The 27,541-nt window shown below is 36.6% G+C and overlaps 1 protein-coding gene across 3 annotated transcripts in view; it reads left to right on the forward strand.

Annotated features, from left to right (window-relative positions):
* RIT2 (Ras like without CAAX 2) overlaps positions 1-27,541 on the forward strand; it is a 186,094-nt gene that overhangs the window by 64,204 nt on the left and 94,349 nt on the right. For all 3 annotated transcript variants that reach the window (XM_065046924.1, XM_021284871.2, XM_005500406.3), the window contains exon 3: positions 11,737-11,810. In XM_065046924.1, the coding sequence (XP_064902996.1) occupies positions 11,737-11,810 (74 nt within the window). The remainder of the gene's footprint in view (positions 1-11,736; positions 11,811-27,541) is intronic.

Consider the following 27,541-nt stretch of genomic DNA (forward strand, 5'->3'; position numbering starts at 1 on the left):
CCCTTAATAATTTTCCTCAACTGATACCCGAACCTGTAAGTCACTTTTGGAGTGCTAAAACCCTGTTTCTCACCGGTTTAATAAAGGTTGGTTTGGACCCTGTTGTCCCTTAAACTAACCTCAGGGTGCCTCTGTGACAGTGTGACCCCATTCTAAATGTTCTGTGTTACTCAGATATGTGATTTTTAGCTCTGTTGTTAAGCTTTATTTTTTCGGACTTTGCTTTGATAAACCAATTATTCAGTCCTAAATGGTTTACAGACTTCATGTAACAAATAACCAAAGCAACCAATTATATGTCCCTGTTGTATTCAGGATGAATCGCTTCTAAAATCCTGGACACACATTTAATTTCTACTACTGTTTTGTCACATTCATGGCTTTTTTTTTTTACAAATGCAACTCATCATGCAATTATTTGAGAGCTGTTTACACCAGGTGACAGCTTGCTGTCACTTAGCATTTTCAGAGGCTTAGGAAACTGCTTAAAATAGTAGTTTTCCTTTGCTAATATCTCTGATATAAACAATAGCAGACAAGCAAATGCAGCCTGGGTCTTTCTAGGAGTAGATGGCTCAGAGGCCTGTTCGTACAGTTGTCATTTCCTCCCTTATCATTTCATCAAACACTTGCTCAGAGGTTAATCAGAACACCTTGAAGAGCATTTAGTCTTGCAGTTTAGTCAGTTGTCTGTCTGTGTCTATCACTCACGCCCTTAGAAAACTTAAGGCAACAGCTATGCTAACAGATTCCCTCCAGCCACTGACATTTTTTCAGGCTGATTCAATAGTAGTCTAGAAGAAAACTAAACCACCCCAACATAGCATATTTGTCTACCAGGTTAGTGAGATTAATCACTTCAGTAAAAACAATTCTGCCAGCTCAAAAAGTGGCAAAAAGGATAGTGTAGAACAATGTATGGGGAAATGGGAGTATAAGTGGGAACAAAAGAGGAGAAAAAAGTTCCCTTAATTTCTGGGGCAGGCAAGACATTATGATCAAGTCAACCATCTCATGCAGAGTCATTCTCAGACATCAGCCCATGAGCCAAAATTCCTTCCCAAGTTGATTCCTCTTATAAAAAAGAATAGCGATAAATACCTGTACCAAAAATGTAGATGGATTCAAAAACCATTTGGGTAAACTACTGAAGTGGAAAATATCCACCAAAGGCTGTTAAAGGCAAAGATTCTCCTTCTGCCTGTGAAGGTTCTCTGAGGTGCAAATAACTGTAAGCTGAGAAAATATGCCAAGCAATAATTATTGTGTGAGATTCCTTAGGCTCTTGGTCATTCTTCAAAAGAGGAAAATGGATTAGATGGACTCTTTTTCATATCAGCTTCATACAGGCAGAAGACCTCTATCTCAGTGACTGGTGTTTCTGATTTGAATGAATCCAACAATTCTCACTTCCCTCTGCTTTGATTCACGAAGTCTCTAATTGATCTGTCTAGTAAACTGACATGGTAAAAGGAGTTGAAGGGTCCTCTTTCTTATCTCAGAAGAGCTTACTCTTGGAGCTGAGCTCTTCTGTCCTCCCTTCAGCCCAATAATGATACTCCAAACATTGATCTATCACAGAAAATTGGAACAACATCTCCTTTGGTTCATAGCTACTGTAGTTTTTTTAGTAGAGTTTCATATAGATACTTTCATTGGATTGAGGCACTCTGGGGAATTAATCTCTTTACAGATTCTCACTGAGTTTGAGTGTGAGCAAAGTGTTCATATGGCTAATAACACAGGAGAGTATATAAGTTTATACAGAACTATAAACCACAGTGTAGTCACATATGGGTTGTGGTTTCTAATTAATAACAACTGTACTGAAGTTCCAGAGCATGATTCATCTCACCCTGTCATCTGCACCTGAAGTTAGTCAGATGAAAAATGTTCTCAAATGTGAAATAATATAAAGAAAGCCTAGGATCTTAGGAGTAAAGTGGGGTGGAATGTTACGTGGCAACTAAGGAGATTTAAATTCTTGGAAATTAGGTAACTGAAGTTGGAATGAACACCCAAGTCATTCTGTGGCCTTAGCCCAGAGGTATCACAACCCACATACAGTGATGATAATTACAACTAGGATCATGGACTTAGAAGGAGAGAGTGAGACTTGCAACTCATAAATAGAGTCACCCTGAATCTTTTGATTTGTAAAAATATTACTTACATGATTTTCGAACTTGGAAGGGACACTTATTCTATGGTTATTCTATGGTTTTTTTCTAGAGGTGGATGATTTATCATGCTCGATTCAAAATATGTCACACAACAAATGTCTCCATTAACCTTTCTTTCATGGAAGCCAACAGCCATCTACAACTTACTAAATCCAAGGCATCATCCATGCTAAAAGTCATATAGATGTAGTCAACGTGTTAATTACTCCCCCTGAAATGACAAGAAGTGACTTTGTAGCTGTCAGATCCTCCCACTCAGTAGCACAATCACAGACTTGAAAGAGTAGTGAAATTGCTACCTGCTATTCTTGTTCCCCAAGATAAGGGTACTCGGACTCCTGTTAATTATCATGTTTTGATTAAACAGGAGTACTTTGTTCACTTTGTTCATGTACATCTTTGAAGTAAATGACATTTTTCTGGAAGCAGAGAAAGTAGTGATACACCTTTATTAAATATTAGTAGCATTATCTATATTGCAAGCGGTTTCCAGCAGGAAAGCAAATGCTACAGCAAAGGTTTGCTTCAATTATCTTTAGACTTGATTTGCAAAAATGCTAACATTTGTAAGAAATGGTATTTTCTCTTCAATAACTGCTTCTGAGAAAAACATCTGTCAGTCAAATAGTCTTATTCACATGGGTGGGACACTTCACAAGAAAAATTTATCCTGTGTGAAGGACCGTCTGTAGAACAGCTGAGTGAGTTTTCTGGGCAGCAAGATATATCCTGTATAATTGCGTATACAAATTTAGTCACGTCTGTGTGTGCTTTCATGTTAAAATCGTAAGTGTCGACTTTGTTTATAACAGCATTTTCATCATGACTGATAGTTACTTCACTGGGCCAAATTATTCAGATAGAGTTTGTCAGTCTTTTATCCAAATCTCTGCTGTTCCCCAGCCTCTCCACAGCAGCCCGTCGATTACAGGAGGTGAGCTATACTACAACCAGGAGAATGTAACATTTCCCAATAAGTTATGTAGGAATGGAATCAGCTTCTCCATCCACATGCCTGTGGGAAACAAGGAAGACAGGCACATTGTCTTCTAGACTTCATCTTGGTTATATGAATTTCATTATTATTATTTATTAATATTTTATTTCTTATTATTTTTCTTATTTTTACTTATAATTATTTTATTATTTTAATTATATTGTATTATTTAATTTATTATTATATATTATTATTTATTATTTTTTATCAGAACTCTGTAATGATCCTGTTTTTCATGGGCTCTTGTGAACACATATCTTACATTTATTAATAATTAGATTTTAAGGAGGAAAATTGATATCTGCAACTAGAAAATAAATTAATATATAGTGTAATAGTATAAAACTAACCCATTGTTGAATTCTCACTCTGCTCCTGGTCCTTTTTTTTTTTTTAAAGGAAGTAATTTCACATATTTCAAGTGTTCCACATAAGGGTTAGTTTATGATGTTCTCTTGTACATTCGGATACACTCAGTCTTATATGTGCCTCTGTGGTTTTGTATGTAGGTACACACATACCAATGAACAAACACATAAAACCATGTATATATATATATATATATATACACACATATACATATATATACATCTAATCTTATAATTAAGCACCTCATGGGAATGAATAAATACCAATACTTGGTGTAGAAAGATCTGTTGAGTCGGAATATTGAGTTGGAACTGAGGCACAAGAACTGTGATGCATCCAAGTCAAGATCATGAAAACATTCACTGTATGGAGGACAAGGAGCAGTGGAGAAGGTGTTTCTTGTAGTGGGTATTTTTATAAATGGTGAGTGGCTTTGATTGGTTACTGTGGAGAATTTGCTACCATGAATGCAGACTGAATGTCTTATGTTCACATATACTATTACGAGTTATTGGCACCATATAAAGAACTTCGAGTCCTGATGACAATGATCTGACAGAGTGCAAGGTGCTGTACAAGCAGAGAATGTAGTAGTGAGTTTGCTTTGCTAGCCATGTTGATCATACATTTTTTACCTTCTTTGCCTGAAAGTGGATATATTACCTTGAATTTTCTGGGATTTTTCTCCTTGATGATACTATGTAGCTGAAAACCTCTCCTATGCAACACTTAGTGCAAGAAAATCACTCTTAATCTTGGTTCTTGAAAGCTGCCCAGACCACTGTCTCCTTTTGCAACTGTTTATTTAGTAAACATACTGATAATGATGACCCAAAGGGAGAAGACAAACCAGATTATCTGATTCAAAATTCAATTCACTCAGGTTTCTGTTAGCACAAAACCTTTTACAGAACAGATAACACTTCTTTTTTTTGTGCCTACCACAGACTAAGTGAGATTAAGTTACTTTTGCTTCCCCTGTTTTTCAGCAGAGAATGAAAGGGCGGCACAGTAATGAAACTGCAAGCTGACATTGAAGAAGGGGTGCTTGTACATATCTATAGGTACAAACAAAGGGAAAAAAAAAAAAAAGACAAGAGAAAAAAAAGAAGACAGAAAGTATAATGGATAACCCATTTCCCAATTTGGAAGGCACTGAGTGCATTTCAGGTCAGTGAGAAATCTGCCACGTAGTACCCAATGCTAAAAATCAATCAGACTCCTTCAGCAGCCGTGTGTTATCAGTCTTGCCCTGCAGAGCACAGATCTGAAACATCAGGCAGCCCAACTAGAGGGAGGAACTTAATTTGAGAGCAGCTGTTTTAAGACAGATACATAATGGCATTAAAAGAGGAGAACTGCAGTGAAGTGAGAGATAACCAAACAGAATATGCATTAGTCTGAGGAGGCTTTTAGTTATTTTGCTGTAACCAGATGCAGATGGAGTACAGCCAATGGCAGGCAAAGCCTAATTTAATGGAGAAAGACCAGAGTGTGACAATGACTCAGTAAAAGACTACTTATAACCAACAGTCAGACTTAGTGGGCCTAAACTCAAATATTTAATACACTGCAATGATTCTCGTTGCTCAACAGGTAATTTAGGCTCTGTCAGCTACCAGGTATTTAGGCATCATTTTTCATTGACGATAGCAGGATCAAGTGCAGAGGTTTATTTGAGGATCTGGGTGTACTCTAGTCATGATACTACTTTTCACTGAAGTTATTAGCACTGCTAATTTCAGGACAAAATCAACAAAAAGTTATGAAGTGTTATGCAGCTCTTATGCAGTTATGAAGCTCTTTCATTTTCAGGCTTACAGAAGTACCTTGTATTTCTATTCACATTTTTATTCCTGAAACAGTAAACTATCTTATAAACACTAAAGGGTTTGCTTTTATGTGCCACTGGAAATACAGGAACCTCTAAAACAGATCATAGTAGTTAGTTAAGAATATGTCATAGTGCTGAAGAATGGCTAAATGAAGGAAACGAAAAATTGCATTTTCAGTTGAAATTAATAAGGAGAGTGGGAATGTACAGCAGTAATATGCACTTGAATTTAGCAAGGCCATTTGAAAACAACATTATATGATCTTTTCTGAAGACATATATGGCAAAGACCTCAGTTTAATATCTTATCTAAAAATATGGTTATGATAATTTCAATGCTGAAATGAAAACTCAAAGATAGAAAGTGTTGTATTTCTCACCATGCGACTGAGTATATAATGAATAAATTTATGATTTCCTTTTACAATAAGCACTTAACATGATTAATGCTTTGCTTTTTCTCAGATTATTTTCATTTTTTCAAGGCCTAGGCTATAAACTTTTTATAAGAATAAGGCTAGCAGAGAGATACTATCTGCTTTAAATACTGCTCTGCTTTCCTACTGTTCTTTCATAGAAGCAGCAGAGATGTTTGAAGTGTGCAGTTACTGAAGAAAGAGTTCCAATCTGTGAGTTTGGAAAGGCAGGGTCACTTTTCCTCTTTTCAGCAAACTATTAGCAAGATTATTCTGTGTGGAAGGATGTTGTCTGTTGCCATAATTTGTATAGACAGGAGCAAGCAACTTGTGGTGTTAACACAACACTGAGCAAACCTGAAAGATCTGACAAAAACCTGAGAAAGCTAAACAAATGAATCATAATGGCAAACACAACTGAATGCTGAGAAATAAAAAGCAGAGGCACCGGAAAGAATAACAAGCAGTATTCTTAACTGTTGGTATAATGTAGAATTATGTAACACTAGGCAGAACTGGAAATGGGATACTTAAGTATCCTAGCTATTAATCTAGTATTAATTTTCCTACTTGCCTTATTTTAAAAGATACTGCTGCCTACCTGAGTATTTACACAATAAGGGCAATCAAATTTGTCAGTTTTACTATTCTAAGGTATTCATTGCTTATCATGTGTGCATAGCTCATAGGAAGGCAACCTCAGTGAGTTGGTGTCCTTTTCTGCAAAATGCTGATAGCAATGCTCACCTAAATTACAAAATGCTCACACTCCAGGAAAATAATTATATGCTAGGGGAAATTATAAAACCAATGTATTTTGATGGACAATTCCTATGACATGCATATTATTATCTTGAATACAAGGAGCTTAAGTGTAGAAGTTGGTACAGTGGTTTAAGTCTGTTCGTCCACTATCTTTTTATTTAAAAATTGTTTGTAAATAGAAAGAGCACTCATCCAGCCAAAGACTCAAGATTATGCTATATTCATGAGCATTTCTGGATTAAAATGCATATGTATCAGATAATCTAAGTACCCCAAGAGCTGGGTCTCCTGATGTCGTTTTGACACACAGGGAGAACATGAGGCAGAACCCCATGTGTGGCTGTCTGAGCTTGGACTTGCTGGTGTGGTACCACCTTATCCAAATTAAATGTATTTTGGCTCATGTATATATGTGAGAATCTGATTTGGTTTCAATACAGTTTGTTGTGTATAAGACAAAGAAGAAAGCAGAATATTTATTTAGAAAGAATATATTCAGAATTAACAAATGGAAGAAAGAAACAGCTGACCTATATTTCAGGGACTGGAACATGTCTGTAATGCAGATGAAAAGCCCATTACAACTCCCTTTTAAATTGTACACCATCCAAATCTATTTGTCATGAAGCAGTTACCTGCTCATACCTGAAAAAGTGCTTTGATATATTTTTTATGAATCTAGCTTCTCTAGTGCTAGGATAACTGATTGCAACACGACCTTGCATTAATTATTGTATTTCTGCCTCCAGAATAAGAAAGCTGAGAAAAGAGGAAGCATTCATTTTACAAAGGGGAAAAAAACAAAACAAAAAAACCCAACAGCAACAACTAACCAACCAAATAAACAAACCCAAAAAAGAGATAACAAAAGGTTTAACAATTTTTTTTTTTCCATAATATTGCAAAGGACAATAAAATAATTAAGAAAAATAAAAATTAAAAGTGCCTTCTGCAAAGTATTTTTTCTTGGTTTAAAGAAGATATTCAGTGAAGGAGGAAAGAAATAATAATTTAAAAAAAAGATTAGATGCTGTTCAGAGAAGAATTACAGCTCTGATATTTTTTTTTTCCCTATCCTGGAAAAGAGTAAATGGTCAGTAAGAATTCAATATTCAATCCAAGTAATATAACTGAAGTTAGTATCTGTTTTGCTTTTCTTTTAATACTTGTAGGAAATAAAATACTTAAAGAAACCCGTCTTTTATATACATAAAAAATAATTTTACTGGATACTCTAACTATCCAGTTAATATATTCATGTGTTATACAGATTGTAAGGATTCAGGTTGTTTATTTATCTTTTCTTTTTGGGACCTACAAAATGTTCATTCCTGCAGTCAGTATTTGAGTCATAGTTACATCTCACAGCAATACCAATAAACTCCATCCACAATTTGTTCTGATAATAACTGATCTTTCTGCTGCATTTTATCTAAAGCAAAAGGTGGGACCTGACAGTTAGCCTCACAGAAAAGGAATGATATTGAACTTGATATAAGAAATATTGTTTGATATACTGTCTGATGCCTGATTATTATTCTCTTCTCTTTTTTTGTACCTTATTTTAATGCTTTACTGAAAAGTCATTTGGAGTTTGATCTTTTAAAAAATATTAGTCCATAGAACTGGAGCATGTTAAATTCAGACACATGTGGCTTAGAAGCTCCCAATTAACTTTAAAGAGACCATTATGTTAGTATTATAAATTAATTAGATGAAAGAAAATGTAATGCACTGAAACACTGTAAGTAGTGTAATATACAAGACAGCATTTTTAATAATGTGACTATTTTTTAAGCAGAGGGTATTAGACAATGAGTTTTCTAGTGCTCTTTATGAAGAATTTCCTCCTTGATTTTACATACATTGAGATGCTATTTCAGAGGAATGTCTTCACTTCTGTTCCTCTCTCTCTACTTGTAAGCAGCATGTTCCTCTCAGATCTCAGAGTTCCTTTCCTTAATGTGACCACAGTGCGTACAGTGTTGCCTGAACCATAAAGGCTAGCCACATAGTAGTCTTTTTAAAAATAATTTAGGAAGCATGCAAAGACTCCAGGGTTTCTGCTTAGCATTTTAGCTACTAAAAAAAGAAAACTATGTTAACTGGCTCGAACACGCATACATAACCAACTCTTGATCTCTGGAAGGTTGTTTCTTTTCTGGTTAGTGCCTGCACCCCCTTGTATTTTGCTGAGTCAAATAAAGATGTTTATCTATGTAATCCCTCACTCTGCTCTATTTTCAATACTTCCTGAGGCAAAATCCCTGTATGAAAGTATTAATTATAGACCAACTCTTCCATTCTCATCTTTTCTTCTTGTTCCATATAACATGAGGTGGGAAGCACAGTTTTTAATTTATGTAATTTATGCATTTTAATTTAATTTATCCTTCTAACTCCTGTCCCAGACAAATTCATTGCCCTAGCATCCCAGGAGACCAGTGACACAGAGTAGATGAAGGGAAAGTGCCTCTCAAAAGGCTGGTTGTATTTGAGCACCAAGAAGCTGATAGATCACAAGTGGGTGTTATGATCTGATCTGTGGTGTGAGAGTGTCAGCATGAGATAGGGATTGGCTTGACAAATGTGGGCTTTGGGACTTCTTCTTAAGAGAGTGCTATAAGAAAAGTGGAGCTAAACATCTCATCTATTTTCCATTCAAACACAGTTTGAAAATACCCCTGCTAATTACACCGCAGCTTAGAGTAGTTTTAAGCTTTTGTAAATCACCTGTACCATCCTGCCTTTTACACATATGCAGAGAGAGAATATTACAACGGAAAGTCATATCTCCTTCCTGTTTCATCTCCACATTTTTTGGGACAAAGGTAAATCCTTCAAACAACACCTCTTCAAAATACAATTACCTAGCAAACCATTTAGATTCATGTACTTGGGCAATGCTCAACAGAATATGTTTCACTACCACAAACAGAAGATGCAAGCACACATTAAGAATGAAAACAGGACAGTGGTTCTGGCACTTTGTAAAGTGTTTTAAGGCTAGTAGTTTGAGAAAACATAATAAATGGAAATAATATAGTGGGTTTCTATGTTCAGTGTTATATTTTGTAAGGTAAAAGGGTTATAAAAATAGCCTTGCTCCAGGTTTTAACAGTTGAAACTTCACTGATTAAAGTGGCATGATGTCGGGCCACACCTGGAGTAGCTCAGCAGGGTAGTAGGTCTATATATTTTATATTTACTTTCTGAAAGCTATCGGTTATATTCAGAAACCAGTGGGTCATTTAGTTGTAAATAACTCTGAACTCCTAATTCATTTCCTTAATAAATAAGAGAGGATTTATCTAGGTTCTAGCTTCATTTTTGTTCAAGTTGAATTTGAGTATGCAAATGTCTCTCTGCATTGACTATTTTAAAGCTATTGCATTAAAGCTCACATTGGTCTAAGTGAAGAGTGAAATAAGACCACGACATATTGGCTTTAGAGAATCCAGCTGCAGAGCCAAGAGTGCAAGCTAAATGTGTGCAAGTCATATGTTATTTTGCATGTATGAATGTGATGCAAGAAGGCACTCACCCACATGGGAATATATTAATAATAGTTTATAGTATTAATAGAGTTCATAAGAAGGAAACAGCATATTTGATTTTATGTATTTTCATCTTTTGTTTTCATTTTTAGTTAAGAAATAATATTTAAAAAAAAAAAAATCTACTGCACATATCACTGTCATTCCATAATAGATCACTTAAACTGTAAGTAGCCTAATTCACCCAACATAGTCCCTCTTTGGAACAGAATTTCTTATTCGACAACCCCTAGAAAGAGATCTATTGACTGAAATACATGCTGATTGGAGTGCTCTGGCTTTCTCAGCAAGTCAATGTATCATACAATTAATTGAGACTCTGGGTCATCTTTATATCAATGGGATTAGCTATTTATATAAAGCAAGTACTGTGCCTAAGTAATTTGCTGAACTGAGGCGTAAAAGAAGCAGGAAAATCATGGAAAGTACTGTATGTGATTATGTCACTAAAGATAGCTTTCCCCTGACTGCACAGGAGCGGGCTGAGTTAAGGCCATCCAGAATCCTTCACATGTGAATGTTTAAGTTTTTCCTTTGCGTAGGTAGAAAGCAGGTTTTTACAGGCTTTTATAAAGTGTCATATGATGCAAGATATATGATTAGGCATCGACTGGAATGTCCTGGGAATTCCAGCCACCTGCAATGTCCCATACTGTAATCCAAATATTATATCAATAGTTACTGAAAGTCTAGTCTTGAGAGTCCCTAGCAGCCAAGGCTTGCAGGATTGAGTCTAGCCATATGCTCAGGATGATTAATAATACTTCTCAGATGCATTAAATGCACTTGTCTTGTCTTCACACCTCAATGCACAGCCAAAGCATAGTATCAGTCACCAAAACCACTCAGGCTGCTGTGCATTATTGTGCAATTAAAGAACGCAGATAATTTCCAAGACTATTTCAAGTACAAACAAGGCCTCGTATCTGAGCAGTGTATCTGAAAGTGCAAATGTTCAGAGAGGAATGAAACTGAAATGTGAAGAAAACAACTTATGCAAATAGTAATTCACCTCTTCTGTTTTTCTCCTTCCAAATTTAGCTTGACAAAATCATGAGCTAAGGGAACAGTTCACCAAGCATAGGTTTTTCCTCCTCCACAGTCAACCATGATGAGTGTGAGGACACTGATTACAGAATTTGTTTTAAAAAATCCATTTGCATCCTCTCCAGACATCTACAGAGGTGTAATTAATTGCTCTGACACATCTGAGCCAGAAGCCCCGCTTCAGCCACAGGGAGAATTTCCCAGCAATTTAGACAATTTTTAGCTCGAAACTACTTTCTGTAAAAGCTCTGTGGAAGTGTGATTGTGTTAAGTAAAAATCACCCTGCTGCATAGCACCAGCACAACACCTCTGAAGCTTTGTGACTTAAACACTGCCTGTGGTCTGTGTATTTTGTGGTAGTGTAATAGAAAAGACTAGATTACTCCCTGTTGCTAATGCTTCACAGTGATGGTAGGATTTCAGAAAATGTCTTTTTGACTTAAAAGAAAGCAAAGTTAGGTCAGACTGGAGAGCTTTTGAAAAGTCTGCTCCAAATTGGAAAAGCTATTTCATTTTCCATTTTCTGAGCCGCTCTTATACTTAACTGTACTGCACTGTGTTTTTCAGAGGATGCCTACAAAACTCAAGTCCGAATTGATGATGAACCAGCCTATTTGGACATTCTAGACACTGCTGGACAGGTGAGTATTTTCCCAATGTGAACCATTCAATCAGAGATAAAAACAAAGATTTTAACCTTAGCTATAAGGGTCACAGAGCTAGAACCAAGCTTCCTATTCAAACATAAAGGAAGCAGTGACAGAATAACATTGAGGAATTAACAAAGGAAAAGATTAAAGGAGTACTTCAGTGGTATAGCATAAATTCAAAATCTGACCAGAAGAGACAGATGAATTTAATTGAGTGGAAGAAAAAAAGTTTGTTTGTTTCTTCTCTTTTATGTAGAAATATCTGTCACAATAATGGAATAAATAAATACTTTCATTGGTTTGTTTTATGTGTTTATCACTTCTGCTTTTCTATATATTACAGGAATCTTTTTGTTTACTTGTAAATCAAGTATTTTATTACCATTTTTCTCCTCGCCACATTATTTTTAGACATCAGATGCTCACCCATAAGGAAAATATCTTAATGCTAAAAGTAACACACAGTATAACATAATGTGTATATGCATATGTAAGCACCAGTCAGAAAATTAAGTTTCACATACAGTAAAGCAAAATAAGCAGTTAAATACAATAATTTATTCTAACTGATTCAGTTTATCCCCTTTCCATCTAAAAATGTTTTTGTTGTTTAATCAAAATGTTTCAGCTGGCTGATTTTTTTCCTGAGGTGTGCATCATGTTGTATTTGAAGGCTTTGGTAGTTCATGAGTTTCGATAATGTATGTGCACCTTGTACAGCAATGAGTCAGTAGGCAAGGAGAGCAGATCCTTAAAACAAACAAACAGTAACATATATAAGCCTGGAAACCTTGATCTCAGCTTCCCAAATGTCTGAATGCACCTTAGCTGGGCACTGTGAAGGTGGGAAGTGCAGTCTGCTGCCGGGAATTAGAATGGCATCAAGTTATATAAACTGAATGTAGTTCAGGGTGATTGTGCGTTGAGTTTTACATGTGAATGAAATGTAGGCTAATTTCAAAGTGAACTCAACACCATTTCAGGAATCAAAAGATGCCCTGAATAATCCTTCCTTGACCCAAAATTTTACAGTCTCAGCAGTTAAACAGTGACTTGCTGCGGAGTCTCCTGTGAAAGTTATTTTTTTTACAGAAAATTTAAGCTTCATTTTAAGGCATGTCTCCATAGCTGTGAATTTAATTGATCTAGAATTTATTATTATAACAGGTACAAGAACTTTCTTACACATAATAGTCCTAGCACAGCTTCGGTAATGATTTGGCTGGTGAAAAGAAGAAACATCATAGTTGTTATTCAATACATCTGAAAACATCTGTTACTTCTCTTGGAGAAGTAGAAGCAACAGCCTCTGCTCACTCAAGAAGTCTGAAACTAGCAACTTCAGCCTTATATAATCATTAGTACACAATCATTAGGGAAATTACATTTCCAGTTGTTTAGTCTTCTAAGGCTTTATGTGTTAGGGACCTCCTGTGCTGTCCTTTAATACAGTTCATTATCTACGTCTTTTCCATTCTACTCCTAAACTCCCTTTAGTCATGTGATGTAGAGTTAAAATGCTAAAAGTAAATTATTTTCTTACTCTGAGTTGAAATGATGAACCAGAGTTTGTGTGTCCAGCTCTTTGCTAATGGAAAGAGGAACAAAGTGCTATACAAGATGTACTAATCTTCACAGGTGTGTTCCTAATGTGGTGTGGAGACTCTGAGAGAGCGTAGAAGTTAAACTCTGCCAACTATAGAAGAGGGTACAGTAGGTACACAGTTCCTTGCTTTGTGCTCCTGTTCACAGATCTGTGCACAGAAGGTGAGCTACCTGATCCTAAATTTGCATCAGTAATGCAAATATTATTTATACAAAGGGGAAAATAAAATACAGTTTAAAATCAAAGCAAAGAATGGATGATGAATGAAACAAAAATGGAGAGTGTGCTTTCATTTTGAGCTGGGTAGTAGTGTGTTGAAAAAAACAAGAGGAATAAATTCTTCTACTTTGATTTTTTCCAATTTGTTTTTGTTACTAGAAACATAAAGGTTTGTATTGTTGATTAAAGAAAAATAAATAGAATAAGATACTAAGATTTTCCTTCTCTTCCTAAGCCCCATGATAATCAAAACCCCATTTTTTTAAGTAACACAAAAAGTATTTTTAAATTGGTATTTCAGTTTGTGTCAGCTTCTTTTAAAATTAAAAAAAAGGAGCACAAACATCAATTCTATTGAACTTTTTTTTTTTTTTTTTGTAGATTTAGGAACCAGGGAAAATATACCTATGCACTGGCTAAAATATTATCTTTTCTAATTCAAAGAAAGGTCATCTTTTACCAATCATGTTTCCTTCTGGGAAAAATTTCCCACAAAGCGGTATAATTTCTTCATGATATTTTATTTTTTATCATATTAAAAATCTAAAAATCTAGAACAATACCTCTTTTTTTAATTGGGAGGAGGACATTAGTCCATACTATGAATTCTAGGAGAACTAACAGTTGTAAGATAAGAGAAGAAATCAGAATGATGCAAACAGTGAAAGCTGGTGAGAACAATACTAGAGAAAGGCTGGAGAATTTAAGTTTTTTTTCAACAAGGGACCAAAATATTCATAATATTAGAGACCCACGGCATGTAGTGCCCATGTGATAAAATGTGGTACAAAGATTTTACAGGAAGCAGAGACCTGTAGCAGCAGCACCACACTCTGCAGATACATCAACCCAGGATATTGTACAGCCTGGGTGTAGTTCTTCTACCTCAAGATCCAGGTTGAATTGATACAAGAAAATCTCTGCTTTAGATTTCCCTCTTCTTCTAGTAAAAACTGTAATCACTGAAACATGTCTCAGTGTATCTGTGCAGCTCCAGGATAAATCAAGACCTAATCCAGTTCCCATTGAAGTCCATAGCTAAAAAAGCCTCTTTCCTGAGAAGGGGTTTGATATTTTTCTCACTGAGGTTCAGACTAAAATGTTATTGTGACTTTAGTGACTCAGGGTAAGAATTCAATGTACCCAGTTATGTTGATGATGTGTTCTGATGGTATCTTGCTGGGTTTTGTGCTAAAGCAGCGATGGTGTTACAGCTTCTAAATCATGTAGTGGCATTCTCACAGTCATAAATACTTCATCATCAACCTTGAGTAATGACTTCAATCACTTTGGAAGATCAAGGAGCTAAAACTGTAATTCTTCCCCACTTAGGAAAAAAAAGAAGTCAACAGAAAAAGTTACTGAAGTGAATGTATTTTGCTGTTGTTTTAGAGAACATGTTTCACCAAACATGCTTTTCCTTTCTCTGCTGTACCTTTGCATTTAAAGAAAATTTCAACACTGACCAAATATTGGTATTTAATAATAATTAATATAGTTCTTAATTTTTAAGTCTAGAGTTTAAAATTAACATTCTATTTCATACCTGAAACTGGAAATTAATAATTGGTATTTTAACTGATATATATGTATTTACTGCACCAAAAACACAGATGATGCTTCAGAAATACATCTCTGGTTTTCAGCTTTCTGAAGTTAATAAAAACCATTCAAACAAAATGAAAATAAGAAACATGAATTAACTATTAGTATTGCTCACCTAGTTATTGGTTTTCTTCTTCTCATGCTTATACATAGGCACCGTTAAATATGACAGATTTCCTGTTGCAGGAAGCAGACTGACATTCCACAAGCACTGGACATTTTCTACATCATTATTTGTTCTCTAGTGCTCTCCCAATACTGCTTTTCCACTGAAGATACAACAAGAGGCACATTTTAATGTATGTAGGGCTGCTGTAAGTAGTTCTGCTTCACTGTAATCACTGCTCCCACTTTTCACCACCTGCTACACCTGCCAGCAGGACAGCCTGTCTTTGCTCACCACAATCAACTTCAGACAGAATAAGGTTACATTTACTTCAGAGAGTTTCAAGAACAGGTATTGCTGATGTATCTGTTCACAGACAAACTGACATAAACCACACTCACTTGAGCAGTTCCTACCATAAAGCTTGAAAACGTGGCATACAACAAGACATAAAAGAACAAAAAATTAAAGTAGGTTTTCTTTTTCAATAGCACAACTGAATGTAGAAGACATGTAATCTTAGTCTCATGTTTGATTCTAGAAGAAGCTATCAATGATACCTTTGGTCCTTCTCTGACTAGAAGTTCTCTTCTTAAACCAATAGCTTTCTTTCTGTACCTACATTTCAATTAAAGCAAAACAAAAAAGCAAATAAAAATAATAATTTATTTAAAAAATTGAAAACAAACACACAAACAAACAAACCCATCAGAGTAAATGTGAAATTGAGCCTCAGGTGGAATTTTATTTAGTTAGGTTTTAACCCTCTAGGCTAGCTACAATTTGGCATGTGGAGTATATAATACAACCTTAATGGAAATCTGCAAATACAATCTATTATTTGTAAAGGTAGCTTGAGCTTCCTTGTTCAACCACGTTCATAGCATATTTTTTGAGTAACTCTTCCCTGAAATTCACCTGCTTTCCTCTCTCTGACCCCTATGGCTAGGAGAGGTTTTGGCATGGAGGTAGTTCTGGAATTTCCCTTTTTTTATCCAATGTGCCATAAGTCTAATCTGCTTTTACATATATTTGATTTAAATGGGTGTAAACTATTTAATTTGCAGGAAACTCTGAATGCAAATGAATGGACATTCAGACAGCAAGTCCCTTCTTCTGTGTTTAGTTCCCTTCACAATTGTTCTCAGAGACTGGCAATGCCCAGCTGCTCCAACTATGCACAAAAAGCCTCCACACAGAGTAAGGGAAACCTTCTGTTCACTCATTTATGCTTTCTCACCATATTTTCTGATTTAAAAATATGTTACTACTTCTGCAGTCCAGTTTGAATTCCTACTCAAGCACACACAGCAGTTATCTCTCCTGCTGTATTTATAAACTGTTGATTGACACAGATTTTATTCTTGTCACAGCTTTCCTTCTCATGACACATTACCCAACTTCACAAGAAATGTTAAAAGAGCGTAAGGCAGCATTCCGTTCACCAAAAACGCATCTGAGGTGACCCTGTGTGAAAAAGACAAACCTGTTTTCAGACACAGAAAAATGGATTTCTGTACCTGTCAGTGAGACAGTACGTTTCAAATTATTGCACTAATTTTTACTTGTTAAAATGTGAGCTTTTTTGTGATAAACTTAGTGCACTAGTATGTTTCCCAGGTGTGAGTCAGACACTTGAAAAATAGGCCTTGAAGTGTGATGGCATGCCATTTCAGGGAGATTTTCCTTTTTCTGGGGCTGTGTGTACATGAATTCATTTCCAAGCAGACACTTTTCAACTTGACAACAGTGCGCTCTGTAGTGAAATCCATCTCTCAAATTGCTAGCAAATCATGGGACATGTTTATCCTGCCAGCCTCCAGGACTATGATTTTTACCCCATGTTTCAAGCTTTGAAGAGGAACCATATTAGTCCCAAGAGCCCTTCAGATAAACACTCTTTCTCAGACTAAACACTATAGTCCTATGACTCACTCGGGCTGTTATCTCAGATCCTTCTGTTTATTATCTAAACATGTTGCTCTAATCCTGAATCAATGGAAGCAAAATTTGAAACTACATTACTGCACCTTATCTCAAGGAAATGTAAAATGCCTTTTTGGTAGTGATTATATTTTAATGGGCCTTTACAGCATGTTCTTTTAAGGGGAAAATAATTTTAGTGTACTTTCTGCTAGGTGCTATAGTGTGTAAATGAAATCCAATTTATTTTTAAAGCATAGTGGTAGTGAACTAAATAGCAACCATTAACGCAGTGTATTAAGTGAAGAACATTAATTTTATTTTTTATGTTGTTTCACTGGCTGATGGTGACACACATAGAAAGTCAAAACACAGCATAGAAAATTGGTGGATTCTCAACACAAGATGTTCTGTAGGGACAACTAAAATCTCACCCATTATCAAGTTATTTTATTTAGGAATGGTCAGATTTTGAAGAAGCATTTATTTGGCACAGATATTGAATGGAAATTAAAAAAAAGTTCCAGTAAATTATAGACAATATTGCAGACCTGACTCAAACATCCTTCAAATTATGGGTAAAATATTATTTGTCTACAGTGGAAAAAGATCTAGAAACATACTGTCAAAAAGAGAGTGTATTAGTCTAGAAAGAACAGGCAAGAAGCAATTAAGATTCCCAACTTTCTTTCCCATCCCTGTCAATGAATGAATGATGGTGCAATAAAGGATGCACCAGTTTGTATTTCTAGGTCTGCGTTTATCTTTCTGACAAACAGATGCAATAACATGTTGCAGGGATCAGGCATTTAGGGTGAACATTGGGGTTTATTGAGTCCACCGACAGTGATTTCCTGCCCCTCACTACCATTACACTTCAGTAAAGTAAATGCTTCATTACAGAAAGGTATTCCTCCATTGCAGATGGAGAAATACTTTGCAGTGTTATATTTTCTTTTTCAAAATATTCTTCTTTTTAATCTTGAAATACTTTCGTTTTGTTGTTTGTCTTTCTTTAACTAATAATTTCCAAAAATAAAAAGCCAATGATACTGCCAAATGTTTTATTAATAACTTTCTAAATAAAATAAGAACATTTAAAAGAAAATATTTCACTGCACTTTCTGATAAATGTAGCAAAATGCTTTTTTCTTCTTTCTAGTACTTTCTTTTTTTTTCTCTTTGTGCGTGTGTGTGTTCTAGTGTTTGTTGTTTGGAACACACTTATATAAGCACATCCTGTGTGGTTATACCTCATCTAGGTCCTCCACAAAACTGTGATTATGTAAATTTGCCTTTTCTTCTGATAATACAAACAGTATTGTATACCTTTTTTTCCCATTTTTGAATGGCACTGAAGTCCTTTGAAGTTGCTTCTGCCAGAAGCTGCCCATGTACTTAAATGCATCCTGATTTCTTTTTGTATATGCAACTGTCCTAGATAGCCTCACTAGGAATTCCATTTCAGAGAGGTATATATATAAAGCTGATTGTCACTAAGCAGCTGTGAAGAGACCAGGAACTCCAGTGGACAGAGTTCTGTTTTCTACCTGTACCAATTTTCACAAAATTCATATCAAAAGGTATTTCTAGAACTAAAATCTTGGCTTGCATGCTGAGAAAACTAGCCCAAAATAGGCCCAAAGAGTTGTGGTGAATGGAGTTAAAACCAGCTGGTGACCGGCCATTAGTGGTTGTTCCCCAGGGCTCAGTATTGAGGTCAGTTCTGCTTAATATACTTGTCAGTGACCTGGATAAGGAGATTGAATACACCTTTAGCAAGTTTGCAGATGATATGAAGTTAGGTGGGAGTGTTGATCTGCTGGAGGGTCAGAAGGCTATACAGAGAGATCTGGACCAGCTGGATTGTTGGGCTGAGGCCAATTGCATGAGGTTCAACAAGGCCAAGTGCTGGGTCCTGCACTCAGGTCACAACAGCCCTGGGCAATGCTACAGGCTCTGGGAAGAGTGGCTGGGAAGTGCCTGGGGGAAAAGCATGTGGGGATGTTGGTCAAAAGCAGATTAGTATGAGCCAGTAGTATGCTCAGATGGTCAAGGAGGACAACAGCATCCTGCTAGTGTACCAGCACTAGTGTAGCCAGCAGGACCAGGACAGTGATTGTCCCCCTGTACTGGGCACTGGTGAGGTTGTACCTCGAATCCTGGCATCAGTTTTAGGCCATTATGACAAGAAAGCCTTTGAGGTGCTGGAGTGAGTTCAGAGAAGGGAATGGATCTGGTGAGGGTTCTGGAGCACAAATGTGATGAGAAGCGTTTGAGGGATGTGGGGGGTTTAGCCTAGAGATAAGGAGGCTGAGGGGAGACCTTCTCAGTCTCTGCAATTGCCTGAAAGGAGGTTGTAACATGGAGTGTTCTGATGTCTTTCCCAAAGTAACGTGTGACAGGATTAGAGGAAATGGTCTTAAGTTGTGCCAGGGGAGGCTGAGATGGGACATTAGGGAAAAATTCTTCATGGAAAGGATTTTCAGGCATTGGTACAGGCTGCCCAGGGAAGTGCCTGAGTCACCATCCCTGGAGTGGTTTAAAATATGTGGAGATGAGATTCTTAAGGACATGGTTTAGTGCCTGAGTTAGGTTAATCGTTGGACTCTATGATCTTGAGTGTCTCTTCCAACCAAAATTATTCTGTGATTGCATTATGTGCAACAGCACTACCTGGTGCCGCTTGAACTGACAATAACAAATGACCAAGAGAAAGGCCTTTTGCACACTGGGGTATTAATGCTTCTCAGGAAAAGTGGATTGTCCCAAAGAACTGTAATTTAATAAAATTTATTTGTCTTTTATGCTATTCTGTAGCTGATGGATACTCTACCTATATATTGCATGGTTGTGCATCCATCCATAAATAAATAAAAAAATTATAGAGAACATATAGTACATAGACCTGAATCACCCAGACTTTTCAACTGCCAAACTCTATGAGATATCTGGCAAGGAGACAGTTTCTAAAGATGTTGTCTTTTCATGGTAGCAAGACGGAGCTAGAAAAACCTTTCAGGCTTTTGTTTTGTTTTCTTTGCAACAAAAGACATCTTTCACACCTGAAGTTCCAATTGTTTTGTACCAGAACCTGGAAGTGGCATCTCCTTTCCACCAAAACATGAAAACCGAACAGAAAAGTTCAATCTCAGTAAGTGTTGAACTCCATTGCTTGTCACCTCTCCTTTATAATCTGAGGAATGTTATTGCATCAGTGAAGATTTTTAAAAGAGGAAATGAAGAGCAAAGTAGAAATTAAAGAGAATAATTAATCAAAATATAAAACACTTTGGTTAAAAAAAAAAAAATAATTTCAGATAAGTATTTTTCTTATTTTCATGTGATCAAATCTGCATGGTTTGCACACATCTTTGTGCTTGCTTTTATATTGTACCTAATGGATGAGAAGAACAAATTGATGCCACGGGAGTTCCGTGTCATTATCAGAGCACCGGGATGATGTGAAACAAACCATCCTAAGGAGCAAACTTTTCTTTTAAAAATACAAAGCCCAAAAGCTTAACAGTAGCTGCATCAGCGGTACCAGTGTAAGAAACCAGATATTCTCTTAATTACAGTGGAGTACCTGAGTAACATCTTGGAACAAGCTGAAGAAGTCAGACTTCACTAACTTTGAAGATTGCAGATGAGTTGTGTCCTTGTATTGGACAGTCTTAGCAGATCTCAAAAGCTATTCAGTATCTTTCAGGATCTATTGATCTAACCTATATACCTCATAACTAATGTTTTGGAGCTCCCTCTTTGTCCTCACAGATTATTTTTTTTTTTTCTTAATAATGAAAACTATACTCCCGTTTTATAGGCAGACACAGAGGTTATGCATCTGAAAAATGAAGTTCATTTCGTCTACCAATGGTTATCATTTACCCCACCAGAAGTGAATTAGCTTCAGTTATACTGTTACTGATTTGTTGTAAAGCCTAGCTATCCTAATGATGAATCTGGATGAAATCTTCAGTGTATCTAGAACGTATGAAAGTGATGATCAACTCCACAAAAATATGGACACTTTTTTGAATTGTTAGAGAAGAATTAGTCCCACTGAACATCTTCGAGTGCAAGATAGCTGCATTTCATGTGAAGGCACATTAAAAACATTTTGTGAACTGGTCACAGTTGAGATGGCACATGTTTCTGCACTTTCAGCTCAGTCTCTGTTCCCACAAGACCCCAGAAGGTCACTGAGAGTGGTGTTGTAGTGTTGCATGGCTGCCAATCCAGTGATAGTCTCTATGCACGTAAAGCCCCCTAGCCATGTCACCTGCACTAGAATCATCAGTGCAGATGCAAAGAAAAAAAGAACAGTGGGATCTCCTTCAAACAACAAGAAACCTGTAAATCACAGACATGATAACTTAGTCCTTTTGTGTCACATGTTAATACCACATTTTAAAATTTTAAGGAACACAAAATCTATGCAGCTACAACACAGCTATTTTGCATTTCATACTGGTGATGATTTACATAGTGTCCAGGAAGCACACCCCTCAGATAAACACTGAACTAAATTTCACTGACATAAATGAGCTCACAATTGATTAAATGCTACAAAAGACTAAAAAAGCCACCCTGCAGGTTGTTTGCTTCTTCTTTTCCCTGTCTTCACTTTCTTAGTTCAAATTATAGCTCTGGTGATGAGTAGGGCACAGGGGAGGGCAGAGGAATAACTATGTTGTGGAATTTTTAAGGTAAGTACACTTGTTATAGAAGTCATCATGACAGAATACATATGCAAGCCAGAATATCATTTGCAGTCATTTATCACAGCAATGAAGTGTCTGACTCCACAACCTCTTGCTTCACTTCTGCAAGATTGCACAAGCCTCACTGGGGAAGATGGCAAGTCTGCAATCCCCATGTAAGCCGAGAAGAGCTTGTTTGAATCCCTGGCGAGCCCTTGCTTGCAGCTGCAGTCATTACCTCTTCACTATTGGGTTGTTGTCTTTTTTGTTTGCCTCTGCTGTTTACTAAAATGTAATTACCGAGCTATTAATTCTTTTCCTTTACCATTTATGATGCATTTGTGATAAAAGGTGAAAATTGTCTTTATTCTTTCTTGCATACTAATGAGGAAGGAGGAAAAGTAGTATACAGGGCACAATAAACTAAATGCAGTTGGGGATTTTAGTGGTACTTAAAAACGAAGATTGCTTCAGTGCCTGCATTTAGGAGAAAATTACTAAGGTGTTTATCCCTAGGAGAGAAATCGTTAACATTAGTATGAAAGAAAATGAGAGTTCTCTGAGTTAGGGAGTGTATCACTAAAGTATTTTTACTGGCATTGTGGACAACTGGTATGGTGATTTCATCCATATTTTGTGGTGAATGAAAAGTAGATATCGTCTTCCAGGTGATGGACTGCATATTTTCATTACTGCATATAGCAAACCATCTTTAGAAGAGCAGTATTAATAAAGTTAACAAAAGCACAGTATATATCATCACCTGAAGGCAGGAGGGCAATTAGAATGGGAACATTGGGAGCATCAGTGCAGAAAAAGCTACTTCTGGAGGGAGGGACTGAGTGCCACACAGGTTATTTAGTAGTTCCTTAGTGAGAAAGAGGGGCACTGTGTGGTGCTGGTTTTTTGAAGTCCTGACTTATTTTATTTGAAAATGTTCTCATTTGTCTTTTTTTTTTTTCTTATTTATTTCTCTTTACTTCTTTTTTCTGTGAGGCTTATGGGGTTCAATCTTACTTTATAAGCCAGCCATTATGCAGAACAGGATGTGAGTACAGAATAACAAATGCATAAAAAATGTTCTGCTGTTAACAAATAGGGCAGAGCAATAGTGATCCTTCAGTATTCAGCATGTGATGGGACATCTACAGCTGCCTTTCATAAGATTTAATCTTGCAAGGTCTGTGATTGTTGAGCAATATCAGACATGATGGGGTGAAGTATCACAGCTCCAAAGAGAGGGGGAACTGGAATTTTTAAACCCAGGTGGGGGAAATGACATAAATTCACAAGTGATGAAAATAGATTCTGTTCCACAATGATTTAAAGAAGTCAGTAATCAAACTAACCTCACAAACTGGTGATTTTTAGGGAGAGTGAATATTTAGACATAACACTTCAAGTTCACAGATTCCTCTGAATGGAAACCAAGGTCCTCATGAATCAGGCTGATATAGTTACTCAGATTAAGAAAAAAAGTCTTTATTTTTTGTTGATTCATTCCTTATATTCAGGACTACAGAGGTTCCTAATGTCTCTGCAGTAGACAGAGATTAAAGATGTATTAACCAGTGTGAAGGAATTCACCTCTTTCCCTGCAGATACAATAGTCTTCAGAAAGGGTCTTGAACTGAGGTCTAGAGTAATACCAGCTGCTGTCAGGGACTGAAGACATCTTTCTAGAGGGAGCAGGCTGATATCAAAGAATATAAATGTGTGGGAAGGGTAGGAGAGGGAAATTATTTCAGAAAGTTTTGGCCAAAATTTTGAGAAAATTAGAGATTTAAGACTACGCTTGCATTTCATATTCAGTGCGAGTCTAATCATGTTTCTTAGATTTCAAATCATCCATTCAGGTGACTCACTCAGTTTGGACCATCTTCCTGCCCATAGACAAGGTCTTGAGGTGCCCCCTGTCAATCAGTCTAGGTGAGCTTATCTCCTCCATTTCCAGAGTGTACACTGACCTCCAGAAAAGCCTGTAAATCAACAGCTAAGTAATGCTAGTATTTGTCACAAACATGAAAAATCATATCTGGCTCTTCCAGCAAATATCATCTGTCATGAATATTCTCCTTCTTCCTGCCTGTTTCTCATTCCAGGTAAATGAGCTTAAAGAGGGGAAGAAGTGGCCAGATTAATAGAGACCAATTTAAGTGGGATTGATATTGTTGCTGCTGGTTGTCTTCTAAATTATAGATTAATTTTAGTATCTATCTCAGGTTTTACTGGTACAGTCCCAGAGTTAAGAAAAGGTTACAGACTTTGTACAATGTGGAGTTCATAATATTGCCTGAGAAGACTGTCAGATTAAGTTCAGAAAGACATTAGTCTGCTAGAAACATAAACTGCATCTTTTATGTTATCTTTATACTGTTGCTGTCACTGGTGATGTGCATTTTGTCCCCAGTACAAATTCACAGAAGGAAAGGGATATTGCTGTTTTATAACAGAAGCAATGATTACTTCCTGTAATTATAAGGCCTGAGACACTGACTGATCATTAATCAAGGGACTGATTATAATAATAATCCACTTCCACTGCAGACTTGTGGGCTAATTCTCATTTATACTAATCCCATTTTGAACTGCTCCTGGATCATTATTACAGAAGGCACAAAGGGTTATGAGAGAGAGATTTGATGTACAACCAGAACAGTGTGGAGACTTGATACAGAGAAGAATCAGTCCCTGTCCTCCAGTATTTAAGCCAGAGCCACTGCGTTTTCTTTGGTCTGTATCTGAGCTGTTATTCAACTCTCTTCCTCCCAGGGATGTGGCAGATGGTTTAGGATGGCACAGGTGGCTGACTACCACCTGCTGCAAACTTTTCTGTATCTTTGGCTGTATAACTGCTTTTGCTGCTGCTGTTCTCAAAGGATAGCTGGAAATAAGAGGTAAGAAAAAAAGAGTGTGTGAAGCGATGTTGACATTGTTCAATACTTTTCCGTTTTCTGTTCTGTTGTTCCTGGGAACCTATAGCTGGTACATACTGGAATCCTGCAAGCAAAGGCAACAGGTTTGAACACTGACTTCCATGACGGAAAAAGTTTATCTCTTAGTGTAACTTAACCCATCCTGAGGGGATGCTGCATTTCCCGCTGCTGAGTGCTGTGAAGGGAAAAATCCTACGTTGTTTTCAGGCACTTGTGGTTTAACCTGGCAGGCAGCTGAATGCCTCACACAGCCATTTGCTTATGCCCCACCACAGTGGGATAAAGGATACAACTGGAAATAAGGTAAACCTAGTGGTCCAAGATAAAGATAGTTTAATAGGACAGAAAATGAAAACAATAATAGTAATGATTGTCATAATAACAATAATAAAGTGATATATAAAATGAGTGATGCACAATGCAATTGCCCACCACCCAGTGACTGATGTTCAGCATGTCTCCTAGCAGTGTTTCCCTTGGCCATCCTCCCCCAAAATGTATACTGAGCATGACGTCATACGGTATTTAATATCTCTTTGTCCAGCTTTGGTCAGCTGTCCTGTCTGAGCCCCCCCCCTGCTTCTTGTGCACCTGGCATGGCATGAGGAGCTGAAAAGTCATTGACTACTTAGCAACAGCTAAAACATCACTGCGTTATCAACATTATTCTAATTCTAAATTCAAAAAACAGCACTATAACAGTTACTAGGAAAAACAAAATATCCCAGATGAAATCAAGACAGCTCTAGATATTACATCCTCTTGACTTTTCAAACTCTGTTGAAAATAAAACAGCCTATTAGAAACTAAGTGAAAAGATTAAAATGAAGACAAAGACAAGCTTTATTATCCAAATGTGCAGAGAACAGACTGGTTGAGGACTGTGGTTGGTATTGTAGACTTCAGAGGCTGGCATTGGTACTTAGTCTCTGTTGAGGTAGTGAGAGAGGTAATAAGCAAATTCATCCTTAGTATCTTAAACAAGTCTGTGAGAAGGGGTTGCATTATACTCTGGAGTTCATTTTCCCTTTCTCTTGACTGTAGGTACAGACTTGAAGCCTGATTTAGAATAGGTGACTACATCTTCAATGGCAGAAACCAGGTGAAACAAGTTGCATCATCAGTATCTAAATTAGTAGTGGTATTACTGGGGGTTATAACATACAGTATACACTCAACTTCCTATCTAGATACTTTCTCATTTTAAATGTAACTGCTGCAGGTTTCTTGCTGCTTGCCTTTATAAATAAGGTTTTAAAAGCTATTTACCTTTGCTCCCTTGCCCCCCACCAAAAAAAGAAAAAAAAAAAAAATAAGGTTTGAAAAATTAATAAAATCCAAATAATTATCACAGCACTTCTCACTAGTGTGGTAAATATATTTCAGGAGAGAAAAGAAAACCAAAGTAGACCTTATGACAAGCAGTGCCAGGTGAATTGTATGTAATCCCAGTGAAGCCTGAAGCCAACTGTGATGTTTGTAAGTGAGAGAATTTATTAACAGAGATATAAGACAGGGTTGCATTTTGGCTTTAAAAAACAAACAAATAAAAATATTTGCTGCTAAAAGTAGACTTTGTCCATATTAGTAAAAACTTTCATAAAATAGAAGAAATTCTCAACTTTTTTGCAACCAAAAATTCAACAATGTATTTTCACATATTTCTGTTGTTGTGTGGTCATTTCTTTCCTTTCTCTCATTTGCTATTTGAAAGACTTGTTTTTTCTCACTGAGTTTCCTGTGTCATTTTTGTTCATTTTACCCTTGTTTGTTCATTTCACAGATGAACAATATCTTTCCTGTTTCCAAGAATTTACCCTTCCCTTCTCCAGTGTTCACTAGAAATGTAAAAAACCCTTTCTAATAAGAATGACCCCTGTGGTAATCAGGGAGACACCTTTGATTAAGAACATCTGTTAGCAGATTCCTGGTTCTAAAGTCAAGCAGAACATAAGACAAGAAGATACAGAAAGTGGCATTTCTCAAACTGTGAGGCTGGCCTCCCTAGGGAGGCTCTGACCTCTTCCAGACATACAAGTCAAGATCATAATAAAAAAAAAAAAAAAAAAACAGACATCAAAATGTGTGGAGTGCGTGTGTAGTTTGAAAAACATGACACCTTTGTTTCTGAGGTGTCTTTAAATTTCTAAACACTACACTTCAGAGAAATGTGGAGAAGGATGGCACTTCGAACTGTTGCACCCTGTTTCCTTCTCAAACACATCACAAGTCAGTGAAAATGAAGGGCAGATATGGTGACCCACTGCTCATTGCCTGTGTCCTTTTTTTTTTTTTTTTTGTTTTATTACTTCTTTCCCCTCTTTTTCTCTTATCATTTTGGGACTGACAAGGCCATCTATTACGAATGCTTAACATGGGGATCCAGGAGAATTGGCTTCAGTTTTTAGTTCTGCTAGTGTAAAATGGTGATGTGGAAGAGGTTGCTTCTTAACAATATTTATTCTGAGTTAGACAGAAGGTTTTCTAGCCCAACACTCTTTGTCCAGCGTTGTTCAGAAGGAAATACTTAGTAAACAGTAAAGAACCAGTGAACTTTGTGATATACCTTCCTTGATTCTTGGAGTCAGCCTTTGACACAGTCTCCCACAGCATCCTCACAG

The sequence above is a fragment of the Columba livia genome, chromosome Z, assembly GCF_036013475.1.
Source record: "Columba livia isolate bColLiv1 breed racing homer chromosome Z, bColLiv1.pat.W.v2, whole genome shotgun sequence".
NCBI lineage: Eukaryota > Metazoa > Chordata > Aves > Columbiformes > Columbidae > Columba > Columba livia.